At 42.3% G+C, this 14,273-nt stretch overlaps 1 protein-coding gene across 1 annotated transcript in view; it reads right to left on the bottom strand.

Annotated features, from left to right (window-relative positions):
- LOC139796528 (cytosolic phospholipase A2 epsilon-like) overlaps nucleotides 1-13,336 on the bottom strand; it is a 28,638-nt gene extending 15,302 nt beyond the window's left edge. The window contains exons 1-6 of the mRNA XM_071744684.1: nucleotides 13,171-13,336; nucleotides 11,520-11,592; nucleotides 2,372-2,508; nucleotides 1,950-2,081; nucleotides 863-903; nucleotides 3-45 (exon numbers count right to left, since the gene is read on the bottom strand). Coding sequence (XP_071600785.1) covers nucleotides 3-45; nucleotides 863-903; nucleotides 1,950-2,081; nucleotides 2,372-2,508; nucleotides 11,520-11,592; nucleotides 13,171-13,197 — 453 coding nt within the window. The 5' untranslated portion in view covers nucleotides 13,198-13,336. The remainder of the gene's footprint in view (nucleotides 1-2; nucleotides 46-862; nucleotides 904-1,949; nucleotides 2,082-2,371; nucleotides 2,509-11,519; nucleotides 11,593-13,170) is intronic.
- Nucleotides 13,337-14,273: the final 937 nt, after the last annotated feature.

The raw sequence follows: 14,273 nt of genomic DNA, 5'->3' as shown, positions 1-14,273 counted from the left end.
ACCACTAAGACTCCATTAGTAGTGATGATTTCGGGAGGATGCGGACTAAAAGACAAAATGGAAACCAATCAGTTCAAAACCAGCACTGTCCATCACCTTTAATCATTAGTTCTTCAGCTGTAAAAGTCTGCCTTTGGACAGGCATCATGGGCAGACAGCAGAAGCATCCAAGCTGGACTTTCAGGCCAATTTACTTCTCACAGGCTTGAGCCTGAACTTTATGAACAGAGGAACTCCTCACTGTATCAGACAGCATCATTTTCTGACACACTGAAGCAAATTTAGACAGGGACAGCATAATTACACCATTGCCCTGTGTTCCTCACTTCAAACCTCTGGGATCAGAGCTGAAAAAACAGTGAATTCATCCAGCATCCAACATAAAAAGAGGAAAACTATTGACATTTACCTTAATAATCAACTAACACCACTAGAATTGATTTACATGCCCATTCTCTCTGTTAGCTGAAAAAAGGTTCACAAACCCATGAAAAAAGGTATTTTTAATCTATTCCAACATCTATAACAAAATACAAGTATCATTTTCACACTGAGAAAGCAAACACCTCACAGTAAGGAGCAAAAAGGGTTTGAAACATAAAAGTTCCCCCTGTGCAGAATTCCCCTCCCAGCCTGGTGAGCAGCAGCCATCAGGGAATCTCCATGCTCCCATCAACATCTGTGGCAGCTTTTCTATGTGTTTGGATGCTGAGTGTGGGTGCACTCCTATCCTGCACTGTCCATGCCCTACATAAGCACCTCCTGCACAACTCAAGTTCCCCTCTGCAGTATTCAGACAGTGAGGGTGTTCTGGGGCTACAAGGATCAGCTGGTGATTTTCCACCTGTTTGGCCTTACACACCTGCTCTCCATTATGAATTCCACCTCCAGCTCCTCTTTTCCCTGTGGAAGAAAAGGAATGCAGTCACTTGCAGGTTGATTTTCCTGTGAGGAGATGCCCTACAGGGATCTGTGCTCTTCAGGGGACTCCATAAGCCAGTGCCCACCTTTCATTACTGAGCATGCAACATTTTTAATTTTCTTCATGTTTTATCTGCTGTGCTTCTAGTGTCACCTACTTCTAACATCATATCCATTATTGTAGCAGTCTCCTACTTCAGACCTTGCAGGACAAATTTAATACATATTCCAGAGCCTCTTGGCTGCACTTTGTGGCTTCCTCAAGCTCTCATTGCTCCTGACTGATCCTTAGCAGGAGCAGGGTTGGATTTGGTGCTTCCCAATCACCCTGCCCCTCTCCCAGCCCTCACCCACAGCCTCTGCAGATAGGCCTGGTGGCAGAATTATAGAGTGGGAGACTTGGACATAGGAAGTCCAGGATGTTCTGGAATGTCTGTTCATGTGGACTCACTGTGTATTCAGTCTTCATCTTCATATTTTGTAATTCCCTCCCCCTGTATAAGGAAAATACAGCACGGAGAGACAGCATCTCCAAAACAGGGGCCAAATCAAACCAGCACTCACTGAAGTTACCCACTTAGAGCACAAACACTGCTTGAAACTTCAGTAAAAAGTTGTCTCCACCTTGTGAAATCAAGACCTGCTGAAAAACTTCCTAAGCTAAAATTGTTTTGGCAGCTTATGGCTGCAGATCACTCCTTTTGTATTAGCAGAACATAAAGCACAGCTCAGAGCCACCAATTTCAGCTGAAAAAGGACGCCCAAAACTGCTGGGGTAAACTCAGTATTTTGACATCAAGCACTGCAAGGAGACAAACAAGTTCAGTAATGTGTACTAACTCTGCCTGTCAAAGCAGCACCCAAAATCTACACTAATTACAGAAATAGCACCAAGTGTCAGCCCCTGAAACAAACATACTCAGGCTGCTTAATGGACAGTAAGAGAGGCTTGAATATGGGACACGTGAGAGGAAAGATGAGCTAACTACATCCTCTCCCTTAGCTTTGTCCTTGAGCTTTATCCATACCTGAGGATTCAGCTGAAAACACAGCTTAATGTTTTCTCCGAGCTGGATTTTGGAGACATCAAAGAAGACAGTGAGGAGATGGTCATCTTGAGTCACATTGTCCTCATCACAAACTTTCAGCTCCAGAATGTTCTGGAATCAAAAGAAAAAGAGATAGCATCAGGTTTAACACACAGAAGATGCCACAGATGTTTTGGCTTAGCTAAAGGAATCAGGTGAAGAAATTCAAGACTGAAAGCAAAGGCAAGAGTGAAATAGAAATGTTCCAGCTGCACGTTAGGGACATCTGACTCTGCAGGAAGATTCAGTCTTATCCAGCCACTGAAAGCTGATAAATAAATAGAGACCCACAGCATGGAAGTGCTATGGGGTAAGTTGGATATCTGGAAAGAATACCTGCTGGGGATAGTCACCATTCCTACCTTAACCTGGCTCTGAACTATGAAGTGGAAAGTTTCATTCCACGTGGGGTTCTTGGTGTTCTGGACCGTTTGGGTGCGGAAATGCTGCACGGAGGCTGTTGGGAGGCTCAGGGTCACGTAGCAGTCTGACTGGGATACTGTGGAAGACAGGGAAAACATCAAAGCAATGACCAAGGAAAGACATCTACTACTCCTTAAGTAGTTGAGCTGTATGAATGTTTAAGCTCTGCCCACAGGACAACATGCAGAAAGCAGGCCAGGTGCCATCGAGCCAGTGCCAGACAGCCAGCTTGCTTTGCTCTCTCTGGAAGCCTGGCAGAGTGCTCTTCTTGGGAACTACTACTTTTAATTGCTGGAAAAACAATAAACACTCAAAATACACAGTTAAATTGCATATTTCTTTTCAAAGAGATGCGCAGCCAGACTATCTATATGTTATATCAGACTTCAACAACAGGGCTTTTAAAGGAAAAAATATTTCAAGAAAAATAGATCAGTCATCTGTGGAGAAGATAAATGGCACTTAATCCTCTGTGAAGTGGATTAAAATGAACACGTATTAGAAAGGTTTGGAAATGCTGAGCAGTCTGATGGTGTAACATTTGGTTTCAGAAGCAGCTGTCCTGAGGAAGAGTTTGTGCCAGTGAAGCTGTGTAAAAAATATTGCTTAACACCCGTATTTTCACCTGCATCTCTGTGTCTCAGCCAGAGAGGAATAAAGGTTTTTGCAACAGCTGATGGACAGGTGAAAGCTTGTCTGTGCTGCCCAGCACAAAGTAAGACATTGCTGCTTTGCACAGGATTGCATTTCTTCAGTCTTGCTGTTTCAGTCAGAGGTGTGCTCAGGTCATGCAGTTCACCCATGAACTGCAAAGTTTCCAGGTGTAGGGAGTGCAGATTTAGTACCTGCTTTTCCTTTCCCAGATAAAGAAACCAGCTGTAAAGTTTGGCCTCCCACATGGGCTCCATCTTCAGTGAGGGATGTTCAGGATCAAGGCTTTAGTACAAAACAGGGGTCAGCAGCAATCTGCAGTGCCCTACACCAGCAACAAGCACTTTCACCCTGGGGGCAAAACAATCTGCTTGCAAATACCTTTTTTTGTAGTTAATAAGAAATAGAAATAATAAGAATTTGTCAGCAATCAAATCAAAGCAGGAGAAAGAGAAAACAAACCCCCATCTTAAATACCTACCCCATCTCTCTTTGGTCTCAGGACCAAATTACTTTGGTCCCCATTTCTCTCCATCCTCCCCTCCAGCAGGGGATGGGGAGAAGGGGTGGTGGTCAGTTCTTCACAGGTTGTTTCTGCCTCAGGAGAGGACTCCTCACAGGCTTCCCCTGCTCCAACATGGACACTGGACATGACCAAGTCATTTACAAGGCTGTTAGCAGCACCAGGAAGACCAGGGAATATGTGGACCCACTGCCAAATGAGGCAGGGGCCTGGTGACAGAGGACACAGAAAAGTCTGAGGCAATGTCTCCAGATGTAGGGATAGCAGATTTAGTACCTGCTTTTCCTTTCCCAGATAAAGGAGCCAGCTGTAAAGTTTGGCCTCCCACATGGGCTCCATCTTCAGTGAGGGATGTTCAGGATCAAGGCTTTAGTACAAAACAGGGGTCAGCAGCAATCTGCAGTGCCCTACACCAGCAACAAGCACTTTCACCCTGGGGGCAAAACAATCTGCTTGCAAATACCTTGTTTTGTAGTTAATAAGAAATAGAAATAATAAGAATTTTTCAGCAATCAAATCAAAGCAGGAGAAAAAGAAAACAAACCCCCATCTTAAATACCTACCCCATCCCTCTTTGGTCTCAGGACCAAATTACTTTGGTCCCCATTTCTCTCCATCCTCCCCTCCAGCAGGGGATGGGGAGAAGGGGTGGTGGTCAGTTCTTCACAGGTTGTTTCTGCCTCAGGAGAGGACTCCTCACAGGCTTCCCCTGCTCCAACATGGACACTGGACGTGACCAAGTCATTTACAAGGCTGTTAGCAGCACCAGGAAGACCAGGGAATATGTGGACCCACTGCCAAATGAGGCAGGGACCTGGTGACAGAGGACACAGAAAAGACTGAGGCAATGTTTCCAGGTGTAGGGAGTGCAGATTTAGTATTTACTTTTCCTTTCCCAGATAAAGAAGCCAGCTGTAAAGTTTGGCCTCCCACATGGGCTCCATCTTCAGTGAGGGATGTTCAGGATCAAGGCTTTAGTACAAAACAGGGGTCAGCAGCAATCTGCAGTGCCCTACACCAGCAACAAGCACTTTCACCCTGGGGGCAAAACAATCTGCTTGCAAATACCTTGTTTTGCAGTTAATAAGAAAAAGAAGAAAAAGAAGAACCTAATTTGAGATTAGCAATCCTGTGGACCCCCACTCAAAAGCAAGGGATGATCAGCCAACAGCACATGATCTGCTGGTTAGGGACAAAAACCCACACAAGCACCAGAGATAGGTGAGGATTGCCCATAATTACTAATCCCATCATTAACATCATATTTCCTCTATTTGTAACACCACCTACTTGAGTGTTCCTGCCATTGCATAGCAGACACACCTTTAGATGACTACACTTGGTTTTGTCCCATTTAAAATGTGTAGATGTGGCACTTTTGGACATTCCTAGTGTTGGGCTGATGGTTGTACTTGATGATCTCTGAGGTCTTTTCCAGTCTGAATGATTCTATGATTTAGTGTCACCATGAAACCTGACTTTGGGGAACAGAATAATTCATTCAGTTTTTTAGCACACTTTCTCTGTAACTGAAAAAGCAATGAATACAGCCTTTTTTTTTTTTTTTTTTTATCCTGAGATTTAAGTTATCTTTGATTGAGTAACTCTAAATAAAAAAACATTTTAAATAAATAAAAGTAACTGACTGCTGAAGGCATATGATGAAGGCTGTGGTATACACGATGGCATAGAAATTCTAAAACAGCAATAGAAATCAAAATACATAGAAATAACACAAGTTTATAACAGTTCTAATCACTCCTAAACTTCTGTGTGTATGCAGAAAAAGTCTGTATGCAAATTTTTGGCTCTTGGGAAGTTGGGATTATTATTAGCCCAGACTGCTGGCAGTTCTTGTCCTCATTAGGAGGAGGATCAGAAGGATTTGAGTCCAGAACTTGTGAGTGACCCAGTGTTTATCTCATTGGCATTTCCCAAATATCAACACCCACTCTGACTAGGTCTGTTATGAAGGACAAAGTATTACTTTGAAATTCCATCCATTTTTTCTTTTCTGCAAGTGATCACTGCCTGCTACTGCTCTGGTTTGTAACTCTTTTAAGAAATAACTACTTGCCAGACAGCAGACCTCAGACTTTTTCTGAAGAACTTCTCACATAGCCATTAAATGATCTGAAAAACACGTTTGGTGATGCTTTTTCTCCTTCAGAGGTGACCTCTGAAACTTAATTGCCTCTTGTCTCTGAAATATTTTCCAGAAGCATTTAAAACACTCAGGAACATCTCAGCTACCTCAGGCCCCTATTCTGCCTGACTAGCTCCAGGCACAAGAAACCATGAGAATTGGAACTTATCCTGTGCCCAAGCCAATCAACAATAATAATAATAATAATAATATATAACACAACAGTAACACAAAAGCAGGATCCCATTGCCTTGTATCATGTGCCTCTCCACACAGAGGGATGAGGCTCCCATTGCCAGTCACACGCCAGCAAATCATTACCCTGGGATGTAAACCTAACCACAGGGATTCTGCTCATGTGTGGCACACACAGAGGAGCTTCACAGCAGCTCTGTCCCTCTCCTGGGCCATGACACGTGAGCAGCCACCAAATATGCCATGGTATCACTGTGGGGCAATATCCTGGCCAACCCAGGTGTGGCTACAGGTGTTTATGACAACATGGTCCCGTGGTCTAGTTATTACACTAAGGTTCTAATTATCTTCCAGGAGAGCAGCAGGACTGGATCTTAATTGTGCTTTGCCATTAGAAAGCATTACAGCAACATGACCCATTCTCAGGAACATCACAGCCCCTGCACCACGCTTCATCCCAGACAAGAGCAGGGCACTGGCTCTTCTGACCTGGGCTAAAATCCCACTTGGCTCACAGACAGCTCAAATTCAAACAGGGCTACACCAAACTGATTTAGTTTTTCATTCTGTCTCATTTTTGGATGCTAGCAGACCCACCTCCAGCCCACATGTAACCTGGGCAGAAACCTGGGTATCCTCTTCATATCTTAAGTGCAAGACAAGAGTTAGCAAGACAAGAGGGCACAAGAGGTCTCAAGTTGTGCCAGGGGAGGTTTAGGTTGGACATTAGAAAGAATTTCTTGATGGAGAGGGTGATCAGCCATTGGAATGGGCTGCCCAGGGAAGGGGTGGATTCTCCATCCCTGGAGATATTTCAAAAGAGCCTGGATGTGGCACTCAGTGCCATGGGCTGGGAACTGCAGCGGGAGTGGATCAAGGGTTGGACTTGATGATCTCTGAGGTCCCTTCCAACCCAGCCCGTTCTATGATTCTATGAAGTGCTCACACTGAGACTATTTCTAGGGTGGAGATTTTTTTTTATGACTGTTAGACCACAGTTTTATTATACTATAGGGATCCAAACTAAGAACGTGGTCTCAGACACTCTTTGCCCAAATCCTCATCACGTCTCCCCTCAGTCAGCTCCATCCATGGCATAAAATATAAACAACCACCACAGGGTGAGAAAAGCTTTTTTCTTCTTTCTCCCACACCATGGAGCTGAGCAGAGGTCTGGCTGAGGGTGGATGGACAGGAGGCATTGCTGTTTCTGGAGAGCAGAATATTGGATCATTTAGAGCACAGGAGCTTTTTGTATTCTTTTTTAAATGAGAATCTGGATTAATTCTGTGGAAGTAAACATCTTCCTTCTCAAGGCCCTTCACAACCAAACTATCAGAATTCTCATTCAGCCCTGGGTGGTCGATTCCTGCCTCCAGGGAGTGTTCAACACTAGTCTCCTAAGAGCTAAACTTCAGTAAGAAGCTTTCACACTTTCTCCCACTCCTCTCATCACATTGGGTGGAGCACCCTACAAATACCACCTTGTCTCATTTACATCCCTCCATAAAAGAAAAAAAAAACTTTCCTAAGATGTTGCTTAATAACCTTTACTTCCCCTCCCACCCCCATTTTCTCCCTTTTCAGGCTTTATCAGTCCACATCCTCTTATTTTATAATAAGATTTCAAGCTGCACCTGGAACAATAGGCACTTGGTACATAACTGCAACTGCTAAAATGGTGAAGTAAGTAATAAATAACAACGAAACAATAACAGCAGCTCAAGAACATCACACCAGAGGAAGTCTGGGGCTTCCTGAAAAAAAGGATCACATGGGACCATAGTTCCTCAAACACTAATGAATTTCACTGGCTATATTTCTTTTCAGGATCTCAAGGGCTTTCCCATGAATTGATTTCATATCTGTCCAAACTGTTACTGCAATGTTGTAAAAAAACTAAGCTTATAAAAACATAAAACATGTTATAAAATATTGTACCTAAAATGACATGTCATACGTTAAAAAAATCCAAAAACTCGAAGTTGCCAAACTCAGCAAGTCTAACTTAAATTAAAAAATGAAATAAATCTGTAAAAGCTTAAAAAAATACCATTTTCCTACTAAGAAAATGCTGAAGAATATTTTTAACTCTACACCAGTCAAGGTTCATTTAGTCCAGGGCCCACAGACAGCATCCACTGAGGACTCCTGGATGACTTTAGGAAGTGGGGAACGATGGCTTAAAATTGTTCAGCTCTGTGTTCCCATCCAGTTGCATTTTTAAAATGTTTGTTAACGTTGAGCACACTTTTATTTTCTTTTTTCATTTGTTAATTCCACTTAACAATTTGTTTCTCTCCACTATTTTGTACTTTAGCCCCTCTGTCTTTTTTTGGGAAGGATCTTTGGATGCCTTGGGGATGGACATCAGTGCAAGAGGGGAATATGCCCCACATCTGGCAGTGGGTGTCTAAGGAAGGGTATAAGAGGGCAAGATGCTCTCTCAGATCTCACAGTATTCAAAGGCTTCCTCACCCAACATTCACTGTTTTTTTCCTCTGTGAAAATACTCAGTCTCTGCCTGGAACCCACATAAACTTTTGGTATCCATGATCTCCTGCTGTGGGGAATTCCCAAGCTGAACCACACGTCCTTCTGTTTGTATTGGAGCCACGGTGGTTGCCCAAGGGCTCTGAGAGGCTGAGCTTGAAATTGGAAATTCTCTGCAGATAAAGCCCTGGTTTTAAGGGTGGGTTAGGTTGGTGCACATCCAAGGCTCACCCCATCAGGGAGTCAGGATGCAGATGGAACACACACCCAGATCTGGGAACTGGCAAGGGTTCACAGGTCCATGGATATCAAGAGCCCAAATGAGGCTGCTGGGGGAAGTGGGTGTGCTCAGTGGGAAGGGGGAATGTGGAGAAGGCAAACAAGGCACTAAATTCACAGGTGGTATCAATAATATCAGCTATGCAGTGATACACAAGTGGAAACTATTCTTCTAATTTACACACTGATGGAGCAGTGGGAAGAAGATTCAGAATTAAAATGATTCAGAATTTTAAAAGCATAATGAAACAATTTAAGTTGCCTTAGGTCAAAATACTACATTATGCATTGAGCTTCCATTGAAGTCTTGCATTATCTATTCTGGGAGAGGTGTTAGGGTGGTTTTGAGACTCTATTGTTATGGATTAGTTTTTTCCATCTCCATTACCTGGAGAATGGAGGAGACAGACCAATAACCTGCAGCATCAGGTTTGCAGGCCTTCTAAACACTGGATGAGCAAAAACTCTACAGAAATCGAGTGCAAGAAGGGACCTGGAAAGGAAAAAATAAAAAACTGGGATTCATTTGTGAAAAAAACAGGGTGGGCACAACTGGCAGGAGATAGAAAGAGCAATTTAAAAGGTTAAAAATATATAAGGTGACAGAGGAATTAGTGACACTTGCCAATTTGTTTTATCTAGTGACATTTGGTAAAGGAAAGTGGCAAAAGCAGAGCTGGGAAAAGGAAAAAAATTCAGTGTTAGGAGAACAGTACTGTAAAGAAATTTACATCTCTGGTGGTGGATATCCACACACTTCTGGGTTTCCTATGGCTCAGTCAAGCAAAAGAGTGCCATGATATGCCCACAGGTCTACACAAACCAGCAAAATTTTGTGCAAGTGGCTCAATTTCATCTTAAGCCTCACATTCTGTGGCTCCTCAGGGAAAGACACATCCAGGTACTGACATGGAATCTGCAATAGCTTTTACACTGCCAGTGAGTTTAACCAGAGTTTAAATTAAATTATGAGAACATTTGAAAAATAAGTACGTTTTATATGATGTCATTGAAATATATGAATTCTGTAATTCTGGATGCATAGAAAACTGCATCTGAAATGGTCTGATGGCTCTTTTTATAAATGCAACTGAGACGTTTTACACTTGGCAAAAATTACTGGAATTAAAGAGCTGTTAATCAAAACTAGATTCACCAGTGAAGCAGAAGGAAGGCAGTGCCATGACTGGGATGATATTCTTTTCCTACATGATGGAAGTACCTGAAAAGCAAATGCTCACTTTTTGCAAGTATTGTTCCTGTTTTGTTTGTGCACATCTTTTTTTGCCCTTGGTATTTTCACTGATGCTACCATTTCAGACAGATAATCCCTGGGCAATGCTGGTGGTGAATGTCTCATTTTGCTTTGCAAGCAAGATCCAAAATATATTTCACAGTGTAGGACAGAACAGCCCCAGCCTTCTAAAACCATGGAGTGCCCCTCCTGAGCTACACTTTGTCATTCAAACTGCTCCCTTAAGCATCTTTAGGGGCTGTTGGAATGGGAATCAGAAATTCCTGAGCATGTCAGCACCTGCCCCTTGTCCTAGAAACTTTCTAGGATTAGAGTAGATAGCATCAAACCATAGGAAACTGCCTTAAAAAAAAAAAAAGAAAAAGAAAAAGAAAAAAGAAAAAAAAAGTTTTAAGACACACACACACAAAAAAAAAAAAAAAAACCAAACAACAAACCAAACCAAACCAAACAAACAAAAAAAAAACAAAAAAAACCCCTAACACTTGATCTAGATGAGAAAAAGGTGGAGAGGAAGTTTGGTAAGGTCTTTATCATGCAGATAGTTCCATAGAACATGATTATGTGGAGAGATATCTAAGGGCTCCACATCTCTTTCTTTCATTTCAGGGTGCACATTTGTACCTTCAAATAGGTTTTAGCTGTACCCAGACTAGAAATGAGCTTCAGATCTTCTTTTCTCACTTTAGTGGGAAGGTTCATACAGACTCTTCTTCCCCGTGCATACAGCAACAAGAAAATATCCTACTTCAACAAAAACTGGACTGAGAAACACTTCTCTGTACACCTTTAGTCCCTAGAAAAACTGTAGTAAAACTCAAAGCAAGCCACTGTGGAAAGGTTCAAACAAATATCTTGTCTTGCAGAACTTTAACTGAACATAATTTAACTTGATCTGGTTCCTATAGAGACTTTTTTGATTCAGATCTTCTTATTTGTGTAAATGAATATATGGAAGACAATTAGCCATACCCTCAGGTTGGAAGTGATTGTGATTCACACCTTTTTTTCCTAGTGCTTTGCAGTTATGGATGATGAAAAGACTTTTATGTGACTATAATTCCTGGACACTGCATAAAAATAAGTTAGAATAGAAAAAGCTAACAGTGTGAGCCCTCAACTAAGTTTTGAAACACGACTTTGACAGTCCAGGAGAGATGTCAAGTATCCAGTCCTGAGCCCACATAAAATATCCTGTGTCAGGCCTAGGGATGCACAGAGCAGACATTACTGTGAGAAGAAACCATAGGAAGAAGTGCCCCATCTAAACTTCTTCCTTCAGCCTTCCCTGTGAATAAAAATCTTTTTTCTGATTAGGCTATGAAACATTTTATTCATCCTGTGCCAACATCTGAACTACAGCTGGTTACTAGACTTCAGCAGACTGGCAAAGACCCAAAAATAAATTATATTTTCTATGCTCCCTCATCTCTGGCACACCATAGTCAAGCATCTTCTCTCTCCTTTTATAAATACTCTGTCATGTTTCTGACATTTGATTAAGCTCTGAGTAGTTTAAAAGCATGAGGATGCAATGATACTCACACAAATCTGCTTTCCTGGCATTTTTCATCTGGATGACTTTTACAGTGAGCAAGTTGCATGGAGAGGATTCTGTCTATTGAACAGCACACAAAAGGTGTGAGATGAGCATGCAGAGAGAAAAAACAGAAGCACAGTCAGAGATAACAGTAAGTGGTGCAATTCCAACCATCCAAAAACTTTTTTGAACCAAGGTTCTTTTTGAATTGTCTTCTACTTCTCCCCAGAAAACCTACAGCCAGGTGTGGCCAGAGATCCAAAATGTACATTCAGCCCCAGACAAAATCTCTGATGTTCTCCATTTTCCATTCTGTGGTAACCCTCAGCTCGAGGTGTTTGACTCTTACAACCCTATCACAGAGAAATGATGGCAGTGAGTTATTTGCTGTGTTATAAATACAGCTGACACCCATCTCAGCGTGTGCAAATTCAAAGGCTGTCATATACATCCTCTCTATTTCACAACAAATTGCAGACAATCCACCAGGGCAGGAATTAGGAAGGATATCATGGTGTAATGATGCTCTTTGTCACCTGGTTTATAGATCTGGAACTCCACTGTTAGGTTTGACACAGAACAGTGCTGGCTCTCAAACCATGAGGACCTGAAAAGCATCTTCCAGAAACCTGGCCCAAGCTTCCCAGAAGTGGGGAGTGAAAATGACAGCCTTGTAATTATTTCTCTCTGATTCAGAGCCTTTAAGGAAAGGTGACAAGAAAATATCAATGGAAATCTTGGGAAACCACGTAAGCCCAACCAAAAGACATTTAAGCAACTTGCCAGGAAAGAGGTTTGATTTTGTCATCCCCCTTCATTCTAAGGAAGGTTCAGACAAACATGGTATTTAGCTGACTGTATGGGGTCTAAAGGTGAGGTATTTTGTTCCCTAGATAATTGTCTTTTTAAAAGAAATAAAAGGAGGAGAAACTGGACTTTTAAAGTTCTAAATGACAAAAAAACCTCCCACCAGCACCAACCAAAATATTTCAAAAAAAACCTTAGAATTGTAAACAAATGATAAAAAAATAAGAAGAATAAAAAAGAGGAAAAAAATATGTAATGATGCAACACACACTTATAAAAAAATAGTTCATGCACACAACCTGTAGTACAGGGCTTATCACCATGACAAACATATAGATCAAAATATAATACTTTGCCACCATTAATCCCTTTATGCCCAAAAACTCCCACAATTTTTAAAAGAGCTGTATTTAAGGCCTCATGTAATATCAGTTTCCTAGTGCTACCCCCTTATTTTTCCTTAGTGGGTTTTTTTTTTTGCCTAGCACAATCGGATGGAAACAAAGGGCAACACAGAAAGATTTGGGTTCTTTTTTTGGTTGGTTGGTTGTTGGGTTGGGTTTTTTCGCATGTGTTTGATTTTTTTTTTTTTTTAATTGGGGATTTTTAAAATAGCTGAATCAACAGCAGTGAAGCCCTTACATTCCTGGAGGCCAAAACAAAAATTAGGCACAAACCCCAAGCAGAAGCCCAGCTTTTGTCCCAGCATCAGTGCTGGCGAAGAAACCTCAGAGCTGAAGATACAGGAGGTGGAACACAGGATACAGGAACACCACCTCCTACAGCCTATCTGCCACCAAGTTTCTGCCTTCACAGCTCATAAAAGACCCTCCTCTTTCCTTTTCTTACCTGTGCCTTACTGTAGAGCAGCCCCATGGTGGCCTTCTCCACGTCCAAGCCAGCTGTGCAAGGTGGTGGTGGATGGGGACAGAGGAGCCTTGGCCAGGCAGCTTCTGCTGCTTTAAGTCACAGGGAGCAGGCAGGTGTTTTAGTGCCTGACTCAGTGCCTCACCCAACACCACCACTTGAGCAATCCCCAACTCCTCCTCCTCCTCCTTCATCTCCTCCTCCTTCTCCTTCTTCTCCTCCTCTTCCTCCTCCTCCTGGCTGCCCCAGGGGGTGCTGCAGACACCCAGGCCTCAGCACTGCAGAAGGATGGACTCTGCAGCTGGAGTCAGAGGGACAGAGATCTGAAAGGGATCTTCTCTTCACTCTTATGGCCACTGAGCAGATGTTTTATAATTTTAGAGCATCCTCCTGACTTCTTGAGGAGGTCAGAGGGCTCCTTGCATGGAGGTGACTGTCACCAGCCAGGGTACATCTGCCCGCCCAGGAGTGGGCAACAAGGACTTCTGTGGCCAAGAACATCCTAACACTCTGTAGTGCATTAAAAAAAAACAAACCAAACCAAAAAACAAAACAAAACAAAACAAACAAACAAAAAAACCCACAAAAAACAAAAAAGAAAAAAAACAACCAAACAAACAAAACCCACAAAAAAACCCCACACCTTTTTGTAGCATTTCATTGCCTGGAGGTAGTAGGTGGGTCTGTGCTTAAAGACACTTTGGAAAGAATTTTTTTATTCCTATCTCACCTTCCATTTTGCCCAGCTCAGGCAGCAAGCTGTTCTTCAGCCAAACCATTATTGCAGGACAAATACTGCAGGAAACAATTCCCTAACCACCTGTTAAAACTCTAAGTTTCCATTTTAAAGGCAAAGCTTTAAAAGTTCGCTCACTTTCCTTTTTTTTTTTTACTTTGTGCATCTGAAGTAAGGTACTTAGGCAAATAACCTCTAAGAGGATATATTCAGGAGAGTGAAATTAATGTTGATTATTCTTAATGTTCTCACCTGTTCTTCACGACTCACATTTATGAGGCTTCACAGTGCAGGGCACTGCCAGCATCCTGTAAGGTGGTCCCAGTCTCAGTGAAGCCATACTCAAAGT

This window comes from Heliangelus exortis, chromosome 5 (assembly GCF_036169615.1).
Source record: "Heliangelus exortis chromosome 5, bHelExo1.hap1, whole genome shotgun sequence".
Lineage (NCBI taxonomy): Eukaryota > Metazoa > Chordata > Aves > Apodiformes > Trochilidae > Heliangelus > Heliangelus exortis.
Note: the sequence above shows the minus strand (reverse complement) of the source record. Positions and strands in the feature narration are given on the sequence as shown.